Source organism: Parambassis ranga, chromosome 4, assembly GCF_900634625.1.
Source record: "Parambassis ranga chromosome 4, fParRan2.1, whole genome shotgun sequence".
NCBI lineage: Eukaryota > Metazoa > Chordata > Actinopteri > Ambassidae > Parambassis > Parambassis ranga.
This window is the reverse complement of record NC_041025.1, coordinates 11,038,133-11,056,782: the sequence shown is the minus strand read 5'-3', so window position 1 is coordinate 11,056,782 and position 18,650 is coordinate 11,038,133. Positions and strand designations below refer to the sequence as shown.

At 42.9% G+C, this 18,650-nt stretch overlaps 1 protein-coding gene across 1 annotated transcript; it reads right to left on the bottom strand.

The window, feature by feature from the left end:
* Positions 1-3,023: 3,023 nt before the first annotated feature.
* Positions 3,024-17,622, bottom strand: plpp2b (phospholipid phosphatase 2b). The gene is made up of 6 exons (XM_028404147.1): positions 16,977-17,622; positions 7,128-7,279; positions 6,784-7,046; positions 6,559-6,616; positions 5,463-5,639; positions 3,024-4,559 (listed from the first exon to the last, which is right to left on the bottom strand). Exons 1-6 carry the CDS (start codon positions 17,050-17,052, stop codon positions 4,395-4,397), a joined length of 891 nt encoding a protein of 296 aa, XP_028259948.1. The 5' UTR covers positions 17,053-17,622; the 3' UTR covers positions 3,024-4,394.
* Positions 17,623-18,650: the final 1,028 nt, after the last annotated feature.

Genomic DNA, 18,650 nt, shown 5'->3' with positions numbered 1-18,650 from the left:
ATGAGGTGATGTTCATGGATGTATGGCACAACAATGGGCCTCAGGATCTCATCACGGTATCTCTGTGCATTCAAAATGCCATCAATAAAATGCACCTGTGTTCTTCGTCCATAACAGATGCCTGCCCATACCATGACCCCACCACCACCATGGGCCACTCGATCCACAACATTGACATCAGCAAAGCGCTCACCCACACGACGCCACACACGCTGTCTGCCATCTGCCCTGAACAATGTAAACCGAGATTCATCCATGAAGAGAACACCTCTCCAACATGCTAGACGCCATCGAATGTGAGCATTTGCCCACTCAAGTCTGTTACGGCGACGATCTGGAGTCAGGTTAAGACCCCGATGAGGACGACGAGCATGCAGTTGAGCTTCCCTGAGACGGTTTCTGACAGTTTGTGCAGAAATTGTTTGGTTATGCAAACCAATTGTTTCAGCAGCTGTCTGAGTGACTGGTCTCAGACGATCTCGGAGGTGAACCTGCTGGATGTGGAGGTCCTGGGCTGGTGTGGTTACTCGTGGTCTGCGGTTGTGAGGCCGGTTGGATGTACTGCCATATTCTCTGAAACGCCTTTGGAAACGGCTTATGGTGGAGAAATGAACATTCAATGCACGAGCAACAGATCTGGTTGACATTCCTGCTGTCAGCATGCCAATTGCACGCTCCCTCAATGCTTTTGGCATCTGTGGCATTTTGCTGTGAGACAAAACTGCACATTTCAGGGTGGCCTTTTATTGTGGGCAGTTTAAGGTACACCTGTGCACTAATCATGATGTCAGATCAGCATCTTGATGTGGCACACCTGTGAGGTGGGATGGATTATCTCAGCAAAGCAGAAGTGCTCACTATCACACATTTAGACAGATTTGTGAACAATGTTTGAGAGGAATGGTAATATTGTGTATCTGGAATGAAGTTTAGATCTTCAAGTCCATATCATGAAACATGGGAGCAAAAACAAAAGTGTTGCGTTTATATTTTTGTTGAGTGTACTTAATTGTACGGTAGTTTTAAACAATGAAGACTGAGAAGAATGGCCCCTTCCACATCCTGTAACAAAACTGAAATACAAATGTGTTGACCTTGCGACTTGAGGGATGATTGTGTATTTATTTTGCGTCATTCAAATGAAAAACTGACTTGCAATCGAGATTACATTGTTACTGCAAAAAACAACTCGACTTGTTTTTCATTTCAATAATTTCTCTCCGATTCAACAAGTGAACAAGTGAAAACATTTTTTCTGCAGTACTAAATGGGAAATATTTCCCTTTAGAGCGTGCTATCAGCAATTCACACAGCCTGGTATAACGCTATCATAACATTAGTCACAATAAATGTATACAAAAGCATACATGTGAATGTTAGGGTTATCTTTATTCAAAATTCTCAGGTCTGAATAGACTACAAACAGCAAACAGAACACAAACCACACAACAAGCTGACATAAAAACAAAAAGTATTTTACGGTACAATAAAGCAGAAATCACAAAGAGCCACATCAACTGAGAAAATTGGGTACTAAAAAACTTGAGCAGGAATCACCTTTGCCATGATGTTACATCTTCATCCCCATTGGTCTGGCTGTGTAATAACCAGATGATGTAGATGTAAGGAACAGGGGAGGGTGCTGGCACAGCACTTCATTGCAACCAGTTACAGCTGTTTGTAGTTGTAAATGTGTGTTTTAAATGTGAGGAAGTCCCTGGGGACGAAGGTTCACCACAGGATACCCAACTAACCCCCCTAAAAGTACGCCGCCTTTCTCCAGCTCAGCTTTGGTGCCTCACAATCACAACCAGGTGAGATTCCCTCTGTCTTCCTGTCTCCCCCCACCCCTTGCCCTGGCCTATCAAGTCTGTGGTCTGTCTGATCTATTGTCAGGCCTCCAGGGGTCTGCTTGCTACACATGCACTATACAGGAGACCTTATGCACAAATTAACCTCATCTATCAACACAGGAAGGAAAAAAAGGCACATAGGCCAACCTTTGAAGTGGAAGCAGGGCAGTGTTACTAGCTTCAAAAACACATTGTGGTATGTAGCTCTTTATCATTACAACAGCCCTTTAAAAGCCCTGCCAAGGCATCTGCTTCATGTTTGGACCTGGAATCGGATCCGTTTGTGTGGCACTGGTATGAGAAGGCATGGGTCAAAGCCCACTGTACAGGTAAAATCAAAACATACAAGCATATATATGTACATACATCCTTCATGACACATGACACATGTCTCATAGCATTTATAGATACAGTATTTGTGGCTCATAGTGGCAAGCTGGGATGATTGCACAAAAAAACGTTAACAGAGCTGGCATTTCCAACCTGTGGTAAAAGTCAATAAAGAGCTTTTTGCATTTAAAATAAATTAAACACCATTTTCAAAATGGTTGTTCCATCCTTCTTTGATTATTATATGTAAAATAAAACAATATAAAAGAAAATATGATAGAGGCAACGTTTGTTAATGTTGTAGTGGTATGACACATAAAGTCCAGCAGAAATGAAAGCTATTTGTTTCTACCTCTGCAGTCCATTTCACACAGGGGAGATATTAATCATTCATAAACTTCATAACTGAGCGTGTACATTTTCATAAAAGCATAGTTTTTCTTAAAAAATCTGAAAAGGTTAAGACCCAACATACATCTACTAGCTACAACTTATACACCATTTGCAGCTATGCAGCCTCACTCTGTGTTCTTCTGACACCATTAAGGTTTGCACCCATGTCTGCTGCTTTCGCTCCTCAGAGAGACCCGGGCACCCAGGGCTATGTTGCTGATTCGTCGAGTTGTCTGCTTTTGGGTGGTACTAAGCACTGCATACAATGAGAAGAAGACAGCCCATGGTTCTTTGACTTGTTTTTCTATCACACCCAGGCTTTCTCTCAAACAGGGCATTTTGATACTCTAGTATGTATGTGCATGCACACTTCTCAGTGTCAGTGGTCACCATCATGGTTGTGCAGTGGAAGAAGACGGTAGATCAGTTAATTTTTTCAAATTTGTGATATTAGGTTGCTGATGAAATAATGCTGCACCATCTAAATGCTACATTAAACCAAGTACAAGTGTACTATAATATTCGTTTTGTATTATTGTCATTAGCTCAGAGGAACAGCCACTGTTGACACTATTTGAGAGTGCAACCTATTGTTCATTTTGAAAACTACACAGCTAAGTACAACTGTGTACTTTATGTAAGGGAAGAATTTGACACAGTTCAACTTGCTGTACAACTTGTCGGACTATAACAAGATTAAATCGTTCATGTCACCCGCCCAGCGTTACGGCTGATTGGTGTATGTCATTTCAGGCTTGCTGGCAATCTAAGTCAGCCAGAGATGATCAAACTGGTGACTCACAAACCTGACACTTTATACAAACACATTATACAGTTTGTCCTGGCAAATACCCAAAGCAGTTTTCATGTCTTAAGAAATGATGCTGAATGTTTAACATGGTGCTTAAGTGGACTCATTTCAAAGCAGCTTTAGATGGTCTGCAGCTGAGATTGTGAAACCTTTTGCAATTTTTTTTTCAATTAGCTCATCTACTGTAACTGTGCAACAGTCTTCTAATGGGCGCTCACTATAAGGTGCACTAAAATTAAGCACACAAGCATAAACACACAAACGGTGTCCTCACAAACATTCCTGCCTTAACATTCTTACACTGCTTAAACTACTGCTGACCAATTCAATCACTACATAAAGAAATGCAGAAAAGCACATTAAAATGTGAAAGCTCTGTTAAGTGATTTAAAGTAATGATAACATAAAAACAAGGGTTGATAGTGTTCCCAATCCTGACGCATTTTTTCTTTGCTTCACACAGCTTTAACTCATTAACTGTTACCCTCCCATTATATATAACTGTGTACTTATGATCCCTCTGTCCCTCTGATGTGACACATCAAATTAAATTATTACTTTTGCTCTGAGTTAAGAGTCTTTCACTGAATGCAGCTTTAAGCATGTGACATCAATAACGATGTCTTAAAACATTTTGCTCCTTTCTCTCTTACAGGAGAAAAGAAGGTCATGATGGTGTCTAAGAGGGGATTCAGGCACCGGGCGATGGGATGCAGTCCCCTCAGTCAGTCCTGTGGAGCAGGTGGGGTGTGAGTGGTTGACAGAAAGAAGAGAGGCTGGAAGCTACAGACCAGCTCCACAGCTTTACTCCTTTCAAGCAGAAATATAAAGGGCTGATTGCAGGACTCAAAAATATGCTAACATTTAACAGTTCCAGAACAGGAAGCAGAATCAGACCTGCAGATGACCCAGGTGGTTCCCTGAACTAAATCCCTCTGGATAAGAACCTATCACACAGGCCTGGGGTCTGCAGGCTGCAGCCTTTGTTCCCAAATGTCAGTCCTTTATCACACAGGGCCAGGATTGTGGTGGTAGTTGTAATGGTTGTGCGCTCTGCTCTCGGAGTCTGCAATCTGCAGGCTGGGCTTCCTCTCTGGCTCTTCACTATCTGCTGTCTCTGGCCTTGTGCAACGTGGAGGACGCTTCTTAAAGAAGTCTGACACAAAGTGCACCTGGCAAGGAGAGGGAAAAAATGGAGGAGAGCAGACGAGATTGTTGGTCACTTAGGAAATATTTTTCCCACAGAGATTGGACTGTAAACATATGAGGGATATACAGAGGAGGTAAAGGGCAGGGGTGGAAACTGTGATTACATATGTCTGGAGAGGTCTGTGCACAGCTGTTAAATGACACACCAACACTTACAAACTCACACACATCTGAGAGGAACACACAGAGAGCAGGTACAACCCCTGCAGGCCATAAAACGTTATGCTCGGAAGGCTCTCTAATTGCGCACAGCACCGCGAAGGCCAAAGGTGCGGGCTCACATCACAATTAATCATACACACACACACACGCTAATACACACACACTCCAGAATTTCCACAAGGCAGTGCTGACAGTGGTTCAATCAAAACAGGGAAGTGGCCAAACAATAAAGAAGCCAAGCTGGATGTAGAGAGGAGAATGGACTTATTGCCTGAGACCCTGCCAGCTGTGAGTGTGTGGTTTTGTGTCAGGGCACACTCTGCTGCTGTCACACTTCGCTCTCCTCTTACTTCAGTCTCAAACTACAAAACTGAACTAAAGCTGAAATATGGTTTCATCTGATGCTGTGTTGCTTTGAAGGGTGTATCATTTCTGAACAGTCCCACCCATATTTAGTTTTCCAAAAGTCAAACCACAGATTTACCATTAAGATGACATCAGGTACGAGGTTGGAACTTCATTAAAAAATACATCATGCCAAAAAAACTCTTAAAGCGTCTTGTGTACATTTACAAAAACTCTGAGTAGCTCTTTATTGATACCAGATCATAGAAGCTTTTCAGTAACATGTCAGTGGAGGTTATGACTGCCTTGTGGAATTATTGAAGTGTTTCCCTTGTTAAGACGTTGTCTTGGAAACTCACATTGAGTACAGCAACAAGCGCTCCCTGCAGCAGCCCCACCAGCACATCACTCCAATGGTGCTTGTAATCAGAGACTCGGGTGTAACCCACATACACCGCGAAGGCCACCAGGAAGAACTGAATGGTGGGCCGGAGAAGTCTGGCCCACTTAGCCGCTAGTCTGGCCTGCACGTAAAGCTGCAGTAGGAAATAACAATGAAGAGAAAAAGATTAGTTAGCGCTTCTAGACAACTATGAAGCTTCATCTGTCTGTTTTGTCATCTGTTTGGAGTTGACACAATGCAAATGCAATAAGTTAACAGTACAGTGATGCTGCAGTCAACTGTCTGCTGTACTATCAGGTTTCATCTCAAGCTAAATGCTAATAACATTTATTTGTGTCTTTGGTGCAAAAACAGTGGCTGGTACGCCTGGAACTGGATTTTACTGTAAAAAGGTGTTGAAACTCCCATTTTCTACTGGAAAACAGCACATGCCAGAAAATATTAATCTGGCAGCAGTACAAACTTCTCTGAGCTTCTGCTCGGCTGCTGTTAAAAGGTGCAAAAATTGGCATCGCAGCCGTACCCTCACACTCAACGCAGCAGTGCACTTTTTCAAAACATCCCTCAGGACGCAGGCTGGATGTCACAGCTTAGCTCTGTTTGTTTGCTGTATTTGCTTGGCCAAACAGAGTGCGGACTGGACCACAGACAGGAGCGGACACTGGCTGGACATACTCTGTCTTTTCTTTTTGAAGTGAAAATGCTGCTGTGCTTGGAACTTGCTGTTCAGTGCTGGTGCCTGGCTTTTAGCACAAAGAGAAGAAGCCAAGTGTAATGAAATGGACAGGCCTGGAAGACAGAATACAGGCTTTGCTTTGCTTTCATCATTGCTGGGAAAAGGGCTGCAGATCCTTTCTCTCACTGTCCAAATACTTCCTCTAAACTCTTGCCTTGTCCTTTTATGTCCACAGGCACAAACTGACTGTATGAGCCTTCTCCACAGCTAGCCCTCAGAAAAGATTTAAATATGTGAGCTTTTTCTCAGATGGGCTCATTAGATGTTTACATTGTTTGAAAATGAACATTTACATTGTGTTTAGGGCTGAACTTACTGCTAGGAAGAGCATGCAGTACATCCCAAAGGAGGAGTGACCAGAGTAGAAGGACAATCTAGAGAAAAGAAGGAAGATAAGTCACACAGGTTGTTTGCACAGTGCCATCTTATACACTCATTATGTAGAATCCATTTCCCCAACAGCATCCTCATTCCTCCATCATCCTGTGTGTTACAGTCTGTGTATTATAGATAGAGCTAGATATATAGAGCTTCCTCCTACCTGGACTCTGTGACATCCTGCTGCCTGCCAGTGCAGTTGATGACCTGCATGTATCCCGAACAGACCTTCGGGGAGCATACAGCCATGAAGTTGGGCCTTGGTCGGCCGATGGTGTACTTGGCGAGGTCAGTCAAGGACTGGCTGACAGCTGCTCCAAACAAAAAGGTGCCCACTACCTTGTAGAGTGCAGCTACATACTGGTTGAAGTCTGAATTTGAGTAAATCCTCTTGCTGTAGACAAGATAGGCCTCTCCAGAGGAGATCTAAGGAAAGACAATCAACATTTTCTCTTGCCCACTTTCTAAAGTTATTACAGCAGTATGTCGCCATAGGGTAAAACTTACAATGATGACGGTGCAGGAGATGGTGACGGCTGCCAGCATGCCGTGGGTGATGGTGTCTGGTTTGACGGGGTACATGATGCTCTCATCATCGCAATAAATCCCCCTCTGATACGGCTTGTACACAATAGTCATAATGATGAAGGGCAGTGCCGCTGGAGCCAACACAAGAACACAGGAGAAGAGGCCGATTAGGTTATTTACTATATTCGGAAAAAAAAGGTTCTCTTGGTGAAATGAGATAAATGGATTGGTATGCTTTGTAACGGCCACACTCATGACTCTAAAGGACTTTAATACTTATTAAAAAAATGTTGTGGAATAACAAATTTGTCTCCAGGTTTTCAGACGTTACATCACTTCCTAAGTTTGGAAGTAAAAATGTTTCTTTAAGGATAGCTAAATTGTTTTCTCTCTCTCGCTCTCTCTGACCCATGGCTCCTAAAATCATAACGATGAAAACAACCCACAAGGAGGGGAAAAAAACATTTGGTACTTAAATGTCAGGGTAAAAAATGCACACCAAGGAATCACAAAAATAAACAGCAGAAAGCCACTTTTATATACATAGGCGTATGTAAAGAAAATCACACACATCACAAACATACCTGAGTGTATGAACACAAACTGACGCAGACACAACACACACAACTGCAAGGGGTTTAAATGATGTGGTTGGTGCAAAATTAAGACCATTTATAGCTTCTTATGGCTTCTAAGAGCACGAATGATGTCCTTGAGATGTCCAAAAACATCAGTCACAAAAACACACACAGACTCTCTCTCTCTGACACACACACACCCACACACACACTAATAAACAAAGTCCTTGAAGACATATTTATTGCCATCATGTACTTGAGGCTTAATACGGTTGGCAGATGTGGCGGCTTAAGGATGTGACTCTTATATGCTCACACTCAATATACTGAGACACCAGAGAAGTGGTGAACTATTGGGTTGACAAATATACCTCTAAGCACCTCACACAATGAATCCTTTTCTGTTTCTCAACTGCCATGAATTAAACTCCATGCTGTCTGCCTTCATGCCTCTCTCCTTGTCAAGGCTACAGGCCTTATGTATACAACTACAAGCCAGAGGTGATTCTTCCAGCCTTGTGATCCAGTGCACACATTACTAATAATGTTGCTGAAGGCAAAATATACAAAGTAACATGGCTTGTGTGCAGTAGTCAGCACTGCTGCCTCCCAGCAGGAAGTTTTCTGGGTCATATGTGTCTGGGGCCTTTCTGTGTGGAGGGCCTTTTCCTGTACCTGCATGGGGTTTGTCTGGGTACTCCAGCTTCCTCCCACAAACAAAAGACATAGTTAATAGGGTAAATTGGGAATTTCAAATCTGGTTCTAGGTGTGAGTGAAACCGTTTGTTAGCCCATAAATAGATGACATATAGTAATAGTGACTTGTCCAGGGTGTACACCACCTTTCTCTCATTGACAGCTGGGGGATTAGGCTCCAGACCAGACTCGACGACACAGGTCAAGAAAATGCATGGATGAGCATCTTTACTTGTGATGTATGGTGTCAGATGTTTTGTTACATAGAACCAGCAAGGAAGTTGGAATTTGGAAAAGCACAGGCACAAAAAAATGCCATCTTATTATTATTTTCTTACCTAAAAGTTAGTTTAAGCCCACTGTACTGCAGTTAACTTTAACTACAGAATATACAGGCCAGCAGGTGAAATTCATAATACAGACAAACTCTGTGTATCAACATTAGACACTGGCTGACTCTTGACACATAAGTTGTACCAGGAAGCTGGCAGAATAAATACTGCCTAACGTCTGATGTAAATCAACAGGCTTGAGTTCTCAAAAACAGGTCTGCATGAATGAAGCTACAACTTCCTAAAATAATCATGTGACACAGTGGAGTGTTAAGGTATTTTGTGGCATTTAAGCACCTGGTGTCATATTTGCCTTGGATTTTCTCAGCTTCTCAGTTTGACGTGTGTCAGAGTAAATAATTAACTGACAAACTGCTGAAAATAGTCGGTGAATTGCAGCCCCTAGTTTGGAATGTATCCTCCACCCAGATATCCTCTACCACTATCCATCGTAGGCAGACAGTCTAGGGACCACTGTGGAAATCCCAGGCAGCTGCATAGTAAATGCAAGAAAAACACTTGAAAAGTGCTCTCACCAATAGTATTATGTTTCTGTGTAAATGAGCAGAGCACCCCTCCCATCCTTTCAAGAAAAGTCTGCAGCCGACATAAGTCCAGGAGGACTTCCAAGAAGACTGACTGATGAGAGACCATGAAGACTTGAGACAAAGAAAATATACAAATGTAAGGTGGATCAGGACTCAGCTGAGGTGAACACTCTGCCAGATCAGGTCAAATTCCACCTCTCATGATGAATATGAAACAACAGTCTACTGTTAATGCAAAAAAAGGGGGGAACCCAAATTTGTTACAGTAAACTCTGAGTTTGTAAAACAGGCTAAAGTCAGACAGCATGACCTGTATATCCAAGGTGAAGAGAGATGAGTGCAGATATTGTTTAGTGACATGCCAACTGTGCACATGTTCTTCACAGACACTATGAAGACAAAGAGTCTTATTGGCTCAGTGAGCAAAATAGAAGCTTTGTCTTGAGAGCAGAATAAACAATAGAGCTCAACTGAATAAACACATGATTGCAGATCGACTCCTGGTAACCCGACCTTGGAGCAGCAGGGTTTAGACTAGACAAAAAAGGAAGAAGGAAGAAAAATAAAATCACATGATATATATAAAAAAGTACGAATGACAATGACCACTGTGTAATCAGGGTGTTTACATTTCACCTGTCACTGCTTTCATTATGCAAACCTTTATTATACATGTAGTATATGATTGAAACAGGCGTGTGTATGTAAAAAAAAATCCTATTTTGCCCCAGGCTGAAAACACAATATTTGCTGTAAATTACACATTTTAACATAGCAGTCTTGACCCATTTAAAAAACAGCTACAGTTTTTATGTCACCTCCACAGCTTTCCTCTCTGCTGCCCTTACCTGTGGTATCTGTATGACGATCTGTTCCACTGCTGGCAAAACATACAACTATTGTTTTCACCATCACACACTGACCATACATTTTTAACTAATTTTAGCAGCCAGCAACTGCTTGGTGCTTCCATTTTACTTTTCCCTAATTTTCACATACAAGCAGCAGCTGGATGACACCTGTCCCCACATGGCAGATTCCACCCTAACCACTGCCTCCATGAGTGCTGCAGCCCAGTTTGCACATCATGTCACCACCAGCCATGTCCGGATGTGGCAAACTGGGATTAAAAAGCCTAATTCCACATATGTTCCTCACAGCACCACCAAATCCTGTTTGTGACAACCGCAGCACAATATAGAGCCCTTTGTATTAAACTAACATCCTGTCACCGGCACCACAGGGGAGCACTGTGGTACAGATTTACTGATGTGGGCGTTTTGGGTGGCAGCTTCTGCATCTGTATCCTGCATCCTGCTTCCAGCTGGTAAGAATGGAGCAAACTGTCAAAAAACTGCTGCTTTTCTTCAATTTCTCATCAGGGACTAGTGACTGGACTTCAAAGACAGCCATGACAAAGAGAGTGTTACTGTGAATACCACTCCGAATGTTATCTGATTCTCAATAAAAATCACCAGAAGTTCAACTATAAGTTGTCTTGTTGTGGACTACAGTACAACAACAGTTGCAGCTGTGGTCCAGGAACAAAAAGATGTTGCCGGAGGGCATGGAGACATAAAAATCCAGTTTCCACTTGAGATAAAATGCAGTGTGGAAAATTTAGTACAACATTAAAAAACAACTTAAAACTGCAATCAACAACCAAGGACTAACCAGCCTTATAATGATAGTTGGAAGGTTTGTCTAAGATCGCTCTGAACGAAGTGTGAGGGGAATGTTTATTAACTTGATGCAGCATGGTAAATGTCACTTACCAGCAGCAGCAGAACGACATAATTGTTTCTATACTGGAGTCACGTTGTGTTGTTACTTCAAACTGTTTTATGAAGCTTTTAACACTTGCCAGAGCGGAGCCATTAATCACAGCAAAGCAGGAGGAAAATTAAGTGAAAAGCTTCAAAGAAAAGCTAATGCAGTTGAAATAAACCATCTACCTAACAAGCTCATAAAAACTAAATCAATATTATACTACCAGTGTCATGTATTTATCTGGTCTCTTGCTATCATATGCTAATAGTTTTTATGATTTTTTTTAACACTTACTAATTTCTCTTATACAAACTTGTTTTTTTCCATTTTGCCACACAGTTTATAGAGTGAGTGAGGTCAGGACTCCTGGCCTTGAATAACCCTCCTGTGGCTACTAAAAAAACATAATTTTTCATTCCCATATTAAAGCACTATTTCAGCCGACACCTGATGTTGACTTGTAACTCATAAATTACAAACTTTTGGATGAAAATTAAAAAGGCTGAAATAAAATGATGTAAAGAGTCTAAGCTGTGAAACGAATGGCGCGCCTGGAGGTGTGGATCTTATGAGCAGAGCAATATCTGCAAGAAACAAACCAGCCAGTCTCTTGAAAAGCAGACATACACATACACAGCACACAGATATAAATAGAGCCATCCACACACAAAATAGGCCTCCAGCATACCACGAGACAATCCCACAACCCAAATTGACATTTCTCCAGTGTAGCCTGCAACTTAAAGACCGAGCGCTCTGACTCTAACTCAGGCAATCTATCTCAGGCTGATGGAGAAAATCCAAAAGAACATATATACATGGAGGTAAAGTTATAGAAGGTGGAGGTACTTATTCAGGATACACCTGCTTTTGGCAGACTGACAGAGAAAAAGTGCTGCCAGCTTGGAACATGGCCAGGAGGCTAATCTCTAGCTGCCAGTCAGACGTCTCCTGCCTGAGCCCCTAATAGGAGCCTGTTTGAAGTCTGAGGATGCTGCCTTCCTGTCTCAGAGTGGGAAAAAGCCCACTTCAGAGGCTTCGTTTGCATCTTGTGAAAGGTTAAAGTTTCTCATTTACCTTGCCACAAATAAGCATTCATCCACAGTGGCACCTTGGCGTCACCACCATGTTGAAATGTGTCTGTGCAACGTAAAAGTGACAATGACTGTGTGAGCAGGACTGTCTGCAAATAAAGGCACAGTCAGAGGAGCATCATGGAAGATTTTAGCATTAACTGATGAACAAAGATGTCAGTGTTAGAAGGGATTTTTGTGCTGCACCACCGTTGAATCACATCCTCCGTTCACAGTCGATCATTCTTCTTCCTGCAGCCTTCGTCTTTCTGCCTGTCACTCTCTTGATCGCTGCGTCCTCCCACACACTTCTCCCTCTGTTGTAAATATAGAGGCCTCAATGGCCGATGCTTTATTTAGCTGGCAGATGTGCAATTATGCAGGACCATTTGGACCACAATCGCACTCAGAGGCTGGGATTCGAGGCTCGTCACATCCTCTTTCTCTCTCTCTCTCTCTCTCTCTCTCTCTCTCTCTCTCTGGTTGTTTCTTTGTCTTTCTGCTCCGTCCTTTACTCCATCTTCTACACCAGGGTCATTGGAAGTTGCTGCAGTGGTTTGAGAACCCCTCACACCTACTACACCCTGGTTTCTCTGACATAACCTGCTGCACCTGCAAACCCATATGGATGGACAATTACTTTCCTCAATTTGTAAAACATACAGTCTGGGTTTTCATTATGCACACTTTCAAGGTGTGTAGAGCCTATGTGTGTGTGTGTGTGTGTGTGTGTGATGTGAGAGACGGCTGTTCTCATGCCCCTGTGCTGGCCTGCTTGGTCTGAAAGTTTCCTTCAGGGTCACAGCTGGAACATTTGCTCCTCCATCTAATTTCTTCCACTCCTGTTTCCTGTCTTTTCAGCATGAAGGTCACTCAGCAAGTTTATTTCTATCCATTTATTCTGCTGTTGAAAACTCTGTTGCTTCTGACATTTCAACATTTTTTTTGTTGCTTTTTTTGTTTTTAATTTGTGTCATTTACTCCATTTCTGACTCAGTGTCTGTTCAATCTCCTCCCACTGTGGGTCAGAGGCAGATTTTTGTCTTATTGCAGCATTCGGTGTTTCCACTCTTTTCATTGGCCTCTTCTCTCTCTCTCACTAATCTCACTAATTCAAACATGTTTTTGTAACGTATCAACACAGGTGATCTTACAGAACTTTAAAAGATGGTTTGCAGTAACAAAACAACCAAACGCTCCCTCTGTCTGACTGTCTCACCCCAAGCTGGACTGACTAATGTGGAAGGTATGTGCTGAGCCTACAACCTCTGCCGGGGTTGGCCTCTGGAATTCTAATTCACATGAGGAACGCCCAACTTCACCAGTCACACCAAATCCTGCTGCTGCTGTGGCCCATTCTTTATTTTTAATCCCACTGTTTCACTCCGTCCATCATTTACGCATGCTTAGCTTCAAGCAGAGCAGAAGGAGACCGGGTGGCAGGCGAGGCTGCACGAGTGGTGGGAGAGAAGCTAAATCTGGGTCAGCAATCAAAGAGTCTGGGTTTGAAGGGATCAAAGAAGGAGGCCACACAGGTTTAAACCTAAACCAGAAAGGCCTGCGGGACAAGTTAAAAGTCAATCTGATGTGTACAACTAGAATGAATGCTGCTGACCTTTACCAAAATTTTACTGAATATGTTGCTTTTTCTTCCACATTTATCGAAGTGTAAATACTATAATGTATTTTTATTGACAAATGCCTGTCTCACTGTAACACACAAATTGCTAATTTTCAGGTAATCTCTTTTACTAGTTATTTGTTTAAAAGTTGTGTGACTGCAGTGTTTCAGTATTGGTGATTGGCAAAAGAACGAGGCTCACAGATATTTCCCAAAGGAACTGGCCTGTTTGTTAAAAGGGCTTGAGTTTCCATGACACAGCTCTCCTAAGGAAAACCATTCCCATCAAGCATCTTCACTGCATTTCTCTGAGAACCCAGGACAATCAGTCTTCCCAACAAAACCACATGAGAGGCCCAGCTCCCAGAAGGCATTGCAGCACCAACAAACAACAAGCAGCGAGAGCAAAGAACAGAACATGGGGGGTACTTCTACACTGAGCCACAGCTCAGTATGCTGAAAATAATGCAGGGAAGTGCCTTTTTCTGCTGTGGGACTCTGGGAACAAGGTCATTGTTTGAGGTAATAAGTCAGAGAATGGCAAAGTGAGGTGCTGATAAGAGGCTGATATCTGATGGACGATCGCAAATCTCAATGCTTCCATCTTTTACGTATGAGATAAGAGGATGAAACCAATGAACCTAGAGTAACCTTGGCTGTGAGTATTTTAAAGTGTATCTCCTTTAAAACACACAAACACTGCTAAACTAACAACATAAACACTGTCATTCATATTTCTAAAGCAGGTGAATCTCTCTAAATGAAAGAAGACAATGACATCTTCAGGTGCATGTTCTGCACAACAGGTTTGCGACCTAACAGCATCGCAGAGATTCTACAAACAAGAAACCCCGACAGTGTGTTACACCAATGCCTTGCCTCAAGGCCGTTTAGTCACTCTATGCTTGGAATACCTCACACATTACTCATAATTAACAGCTAATTGTCCTTCCTTAGGCCTCTGGCAACAGCAGCAGCACCTGAGTCATGCAGCAGTGTGAGCCGTGACTCCTCCTCTTGACTCCCACACAAGACATTACACCTGCAGCGCTGCACCAATGAAAACGAGCTGGTCTTTCCTCAGTGCTCTCAGCCCTCTATTTGTGCTGAGGGCAGACTGACACAGACAGAGGAGACCAGGGTGGAGGGAGGAAAGAAGGGGAGTCTGAGAGCTTACACTGAACAACAACTTCAAGACCAAAGTGGCTCAAATACTCAAGATATACCAAGACAGATTATACAGCCGACCTGATGTAGAATCAGTAAACCACACACAGCAACCTATCTCTGCATCAGATTTCTCCATGAAGTCATACAGTGATTGTGTTTGATGTGCAGAGGGAGGCACATCTGTTCATATGACACCAACAGTTGTTAGTTTGACCTGGGTAGGGCAGGGTGTGGGTGACAGGAAGCATGTAAAAGAAATCACAGCTTTATTGTACCTGCTGCTTTAATAAGGCCTGGATTATTTTTTTAACCCATTCCACTGTGGTGCCGTTTTTAAAAGCTGACAGACATGCACCTTCACTAAGGAGGAGGTGCGCAACAACAACGTATTGCATAGTGATATAGTTGAGGAGAACAAATTCAGTAACATGAGTTTACCCAGTTACAAATTAATATAAAAAAATAATTAAAGCCAATGTAGATTAAAAAAAATATATAGTACAACAATAGGTCGCTGCAGTGGATGTCACTGCTGCCTCACAGCAAGAAGGTTCAAATGTGGCTGGAGCTGTTCTGTATAGAGTGTGCCTGTGTGTTTCCTTGATGTTGATGTGAGAGGATAACAGGTCTAGTTTTCTACAAGAAATGTAAACAGTCGCCAAAAGCAGACAAACCCTTCCGAAACCCTGTTTCCATATAGGCTAATGGTCAGCATAATTACAAGCTCTCTAATGTTGTTATTACATGGCTGGGGCAACCTCATATAAGCTTGGGGTTGACTTGACGAATATTTGGGTGAGTGACGTGGGTGGCACTGGGGAAGGGAGCAGCAGAAGGGTGGGATGCTGCCATCCAACCCTGACCAACCAACCAACCCAACCCCAGACGTTAATCCCAGTCTTGTGACAGTGAAATGGTGAGGCTTATCAAGTTCAGCAGTTCATAAGCTCTCTGGAGAAAAACATATAATAAAATGACGGCAGGGTGGGGGGTCTGAAAGCCATCCATCCCTGTCTCCAACCTCTTTCTAACCACACCACTATCACCAGGCATGATCAAAACAGACCGTTACACAACACATGAATGTGTATCAGGCTTGTGGCATTAACCAACGTCCCACCACAGTGGTACATTCCACACCGTCGCTGAGGCCTCATCTGAATTTCTGCTGCAGAGGTCTCACATATTTTTCTTTTCGGAATGATGATGTGTTTATTGATGATTTTATGTTGTTTTTCTACATTTAAATATATAATAATAATAATATCTTATTTATTTATGTATAGATCATCATGATTTCATTTATAAATTGACAGATGCAGCATCTGCTGATCCTGCCACTTCCCTCATCAAATTTTAATGGCATGAAGCAAATGTTGATATTACAGCACAGTGTGTTGACATTCATTTCCCACTGTCTTTCTATCAGAGAGGGAAGTGTAGTTTACTGCAGCAAAGAAAACTGAAAAATAAGGACAGCCTGAAGTTAAACTCAGAAACAACAGCGTGTGAGGCACGAGTGGAGAAATGCACTGTATGTGGGAAGTGGCAACATTCTTCTGAGGACTTTCTGGCAGACAAAATATTGACGAAAATGAGGAATAAGCGCGGGCGCGCACACGCATATCAAATTTCCATAAACAAACATCCAGCTTCCTGAGGCTCAGTAAAGTCCTGCAAACTTTATGGTGAGCAGGCTGGGAGCATGCAGCCAGCGAGGAGGGATTTAAATGAGGTTTCCTCTTTTGTTTTGCTGGTGCATTCTTTTTTTTCTATTTAATAAAAATATATTCCAGCACGGATCTGCATGAACAAACGGAGTGACAGGGCTGCTCTTTCAGTCCACATATGGATTCTGTTGCTTCATTTAAAGTTTAAACATCTCACACCACTTTAACGCGTAAGTTGATGCCATGAGTGCAAAACACTGACGTACACGCACAAAGCTGCTGCTGTCAACACAAACATATGACCTGCAGTACTTTCTGTAACGGGGGAACACGCTGACGTACAGTTTAGTACTTGGTGTCCGTGACTTACCAACAAAGACGCACAGCACATCCATCAGCACGTACAGCTTCTTCTTCCTCAGATCCTTCATTTTCTCCTCGCTCATGTATTTTAAGTCAAAAACTTAACAGAGTAACTACTATGTAAAGAAGTCCATTGGCGTCCAAATACAAATACAGGCTAGGCAAGCAACCTGGTAACCTGCACAACGAGTTCTTCCGGGATCCTCTTCTCTACCTGCGCTGACATTGACAGCAGAGGTGTGTAACTTTCTTTAAAACGACCGCCCAACTCAGCTCGTTTGTGCGCAGATACACAGCTCCTGTGAAGTCCTGCGCTGCTTAGCGCACATTACTGCTTTGGAGACAAAAATCAAGACTTCAGACTTCAGAGATCCTCCGGTTTCACAGCGCTGGAGGCGTCAGGAGAATCCAGCCTCACTAACTCTTTCCTCCGCTGCACACACCACGCCACTGCCATTGGTCCCTCCTCCCAACTTCCTCGTCTGGCTCCTCTCTGGCTATCTGATCATCGCCCTGCAGAGACGCTTTTACGCACAGGCGTGCAAAGAGCAAGAGGGAAGACTGCAGAGCAAGTTTTTCTGTTTTCCTCTATTCTATTTTTAACTTTTTTTTAATGTGTCAGTTGAAAACTGGACTCACACTCTGTGAGGGTCAGAGCAGGAGGAGGAGGTGCCTGTGAGCTGTAAACCGGACACTAAGTGCAGGGATTAAAAAGGAGAAAAAACTCAGATCCTAAACAAATGACCTACAGTACGCTTTACATCATTACATTCATCCATCCACATACACCTGTGTGAGACATGTTTTCTTTTCTCACAGCAGGGAAGGGAGGCCAAAAGTGACTGATAAGTTTTTTGACCCAAGGTAGGAGGCTCAGATCCAGCTCATGCTGCATGTATGTGCCCCTCATATCTCTGGGTTATCATGTAGACAGTTTGAACCCAGAAACTTGTTCTCACTTTTTCTTTGTGACTAAATATTGCAGCACCCACCCAGATGTTATTGAAAAAATTGGCTTGCAACCTCTGTCTCAAGGTGTCAGCTACCAGAGGAGGTCCTTCTACATTGATACAGAGCTGGGTATGTCCCAGGAACACGTCCATGCAGTCATCAGTTAAATAGTGTCAGCTTGCTGGGTCCTGATTCTCTCTAAGTCTGAAAGGCCCATTGTCTGGGGCTGATACTGAGACAGTGTAACCGTGGGTGAGATTTTGTTGTCTGCTTCTAACCCGATATGAAAAAACATTCAAAGTTTATCCTTAAAAAAGGGACTATAGACCTTCCTGTGGGCTACCTGGAAAATGTCATACTATGCGGCCTCACTATGCTGATCTCTGAACCACCGGAGAAAATTAAGATTCATTCTGACAGGTACCAGGTTCCATCTAAACTAAACCAGAGAGACTTTTATAAGCCCTGCAGGGACTGAAGCTGAATTAGCATGACTTAACACCAGCATGACTCCAGGCCGGCGTGCTCTATAGGCTGTCAGAGTATTTCCCCACCAAGCTACCTCTTGCTGGCTGCATCCAGCTGTGTGTATGAGTCATGGGTGTGTGTTAACAGTTAACTGTGTTTGCATGACAAACAGTGTGTTTGCCCTTAAGTATATTAGTTCAGCATTCAGTTAAGTAGATAATCTTACATGCACACGAGCTGAGTTGCAGCTTTATTCGACTTT